The 3,275-nt window shown below is 37.3% G+C and overlaps 1 protein-coding gene across 1 annotated transcript; it reads left to right on the top strand.

Moving 5' to 3' along the window:
• The first annotated feature begins 1,438 nt into the window (after window positions 1-1,438).
• LOC126798821 (NDR1/HIN1-like protein 3) lies at window positions 1,439-2,490 on the top strand. Its single transcript, XM_050525884.1, has one exon. It carries the CDS (start codon window positions 1,547-1,549, stop codon window positions 2,237-2,239), a length of 693 nt encoding a protein of 230 aa, XP_050381841.1. The 5' UTR covers window positions 1,439-1,546; the 3' UTR covers window positions 2,240-2,490.
• Window positions 2,491-3,275: the final 785 nt, after the last annotated feature.

The raw sequence follows: 3,275 nt of genomic DNA, 5'->3' as shown, positions 1-3,275 counted from the left end.
ACAAACCATACGGGTTTCCAAATTTATCACGTACGATCGTTAATCTTACTACAAAAAATAGTTATGTCATTAAAATTACTCGGAATTTTATCCTCATTATACACTTTAATATTATGGATCATTTATAATTGTCATATAACCCAAAATTCATTATTTAATATGTCAACCATATTAACTTTGTAATCATTAGTTTTCGTCCAAGTTTAGTGATTTATCATGCTTTTACGATCAAAACTAAGATACTCATGGTTATTAAAATTAATAGATTAAAACAATATATTTCAAACTCATTTCAATTATAATCTCTAAATATTTTGTGCCTAGATTATAATTTTGAGCTAAAAAACAAATGTCATAAAATAAATAAATAAAACATATAATAATCTCTGGAGCTTTTTGGAAAGCTGTACTTAATTTTTTTTTTATTTCTTTGGGCGGAGCCCAAGGTGAAGAGGTTTTACAATAATTTTTCTCCTATCTATTATTGTTTTGCACATATTTCAAAGTTAAACTCATTTGTAGCTAACATTAGCCTTTTGATTTAACAGACACGTGAGTATCATACCGCTCTTGTGCACACTTGAAGGTGCATCGGCTTACCGCAGTAGGTATTGAAGCCAATGCCAACATGGTTTGGCTTGACAAGCACCTAATGATGATCTATGTATTGTCGCTTACGAGCGTAACAACTTCATATGAATTTTATCTATAAAATTTCTTATATAAATAAAATAGATTCTCAAGAAGAACATCATTTAAATTCACAATTGTTTGAACATCCAACAAATCCGAGGTTTTTCTTTATGAAAAAAGAAAGAACAAAAAAATCCATGATAAAATCTTGAGGTAGTTTCCTTCAAAGAAAAAATCTTGAGGTTAGTAATTATGTTTATTTACAATGAACAAAACAAAATACATCATACCTTACACAAAAAAAGAAAAAAAAAGGTCACTAAAATGGAGACCCTGCTAGTTGTTGGTTGTGATTGAAATTTGAGTTTAGGTGGGGAGAGAATGATTTTGGTGGAGTTTTTACCTTTTTTTTTTTGCTTGGAAAACTAACTAAAAGAGTTAACAGACACATGGATGGTGCCCATACTCCACCAGAGCACCAAATAAGCTCCCTTAATTCTAATCCTACAATTGGCCTTTCCAATAATAGACTCACGAAAAGGAACCCATCACGTAAGTCAAGCTAATGATGACTCGACTCCGATGGAGTATATCACCATGGAATCTACGAAGAAACGTCCCTAGTATTGATCCCTTCGATTAATTCACACGCCGCCTCAGATGAGAGCTTCTTCTTCCATAAACGTTAACTAACGCGTTGATTTTCGTTTACCCACCCAACACGTTCTCGCCGTATTTCCTTCCTTATTATACACAATCCCATCAGCACACCAGTTTTTCCTCATTTCCCACGGTCCTTTTTCCCCTAATATAAACATCACTTCACCTCACCTTCTTCACATTCCACTCTTCTTTTACCTCTTTCATTTCATTTCCACAGAATCTTCTATCTCATTTCTCAGTTTCAGCATCCATGTCGGAGAAACAAGCAGGCTTGAATGGCTCCTACTATGGCCCATCCATCCCGCCCAAGAGAGACTCCTACGAAAGCATCGGCCGCGGCGGAGGCCCTCTTGGCTGCTGCTGCAGCTGCATCTTTGGCCTCGTCTTCAAGCTCATCTTCACCGCCATCGTCTTCATGGGCCTAGCCTTCTTCGTCTTCTGGCTCATAGTTAAACCTAACCGTGTCAAGTTTTACGTCACAGACGCCACCCTCACCCAGTTCAACTTCTCCTCCGACAGCAACCTCCACTACAACCTCGCCCTCAACCTCACCATCCGAAACCCTAACAAGAAGCTCGGCATCTACTACGATCGCATCGAAGCCAGAGCCAACTACGAGGGCCAGAGGTTCAGCATGATCACTCTCACACCGTTTTACCAAGGACACAAAACCACCAACGTCTTGAACCCCTTGTTTACTGGACAGCAGTTGCTTGGTGGGTCCAATTTGCAGTCGGAGTATCAGAAGCAGACCACTGCTGGGGTTTACGAGATTGAGATGAAGCTTTATCTGAGGATTAGGTTCAAGTTCGGTCGGATCAAGACCGGAAAGTTCAAGCCCCGAGTTGAATGTGACTTGAAGGTTCCTTTGAGTACGAATGGGAAATCCTCAATTGCTTTCGAGACCAAGCGTTGCAAAATTGACTACTTTAAGGCCATATAGTAGCTGGTCATCTATTGCGGCCGAGGCCGATATCCGATCCACTCTTGTTGATACATTCTCGTCTTATCGTCTCACTTTTGCTTTTGCTTGTGATTTGTGATACATTCCGATCCACTATTCTTTTGTTTTGTTTTTTTTTTTGGCGTATTATATTACTGTTACATATCATATATACACAGATTATGAGTATATGATGACGATTTAGTGATCTGATTTTGGATTATAAATAAATGACGACTTTAGTTGTTAGTTAGTACTTAGCTATCTCCAGACGCTTATGAGTTTGATGTCTGGCTATACTTTTTCAACGTCTCTTTGCTTTCAGAATGGGTAAAGATTTAATATCAAGTCTTCCGTTAGTTCGGTAATTTATAATTAAAAAAATAACATAAATGATGAAACGAACAATTATATATGAAGTCACTAGGCACTTTAAAGTCCATGGGTCAATGCCCTAATATAGCCGTTACGTTGATCGGTGATTGCACATTTGCACGAGAAATATTAAAATCAACGATTAGTGAGTCATTTAATATTATCACAATGGTTGCGAGTATTTTAGTGAAGTGACGCAGGTTTTTGTTTTTGAAAGGTCACAGTGATGCAGGTTTTGGAGATGAAATTTGCGTTAGAAAAGAAAATTCAGGTCTAAATCGGTAGGAATCTGTGCATACGAATTCTCTGTGATGTGTGTATTCTATACAGTAAAAAAGAAAAATTTAGCTACACTATATGATGCTTGTAAATACGGTTTAATAGAGTGAGTGACACATTTGCACAGGGTACGTATTGAAGAAAGTCAAGGGATATATGTGGAGGCATGGAGACATAAACAACTGATCATGTTAGCTTTCCCATTCTTGTGATGTATGTCACATGGCCTAATTTGCTCATAAATGAGAAGGCATCATCTTAAATAAAGATAGTTCAGAGACTTCAGACCCTTGTTGTCTGTACCAAAATGATACTCCTTGCTGTCTTCTCGGATTAGTTTAACTTCTAGACTTCTAGATACTCAAATATATATATGCACACA

Source organism: Argentina anserina, chromosome 6 (genome assembly GCF_933775445.1).
Source record: "Argentina anserina chromosome 6, drPotAnse1.1, whole genome shotgun sequence".
Classification (NCBI taxonomy): domain Eukaryota; kingdom Viridiplantae; phylum Streptophyta; class Magnoliopsida; order Rosales; family Rosaceae; genus Argentina; species Argentina anserina.
Note: the sequence above shows the minus strand (reverse complement) of the source record. Positions and strands in the feature narration are given on the sequence as shown.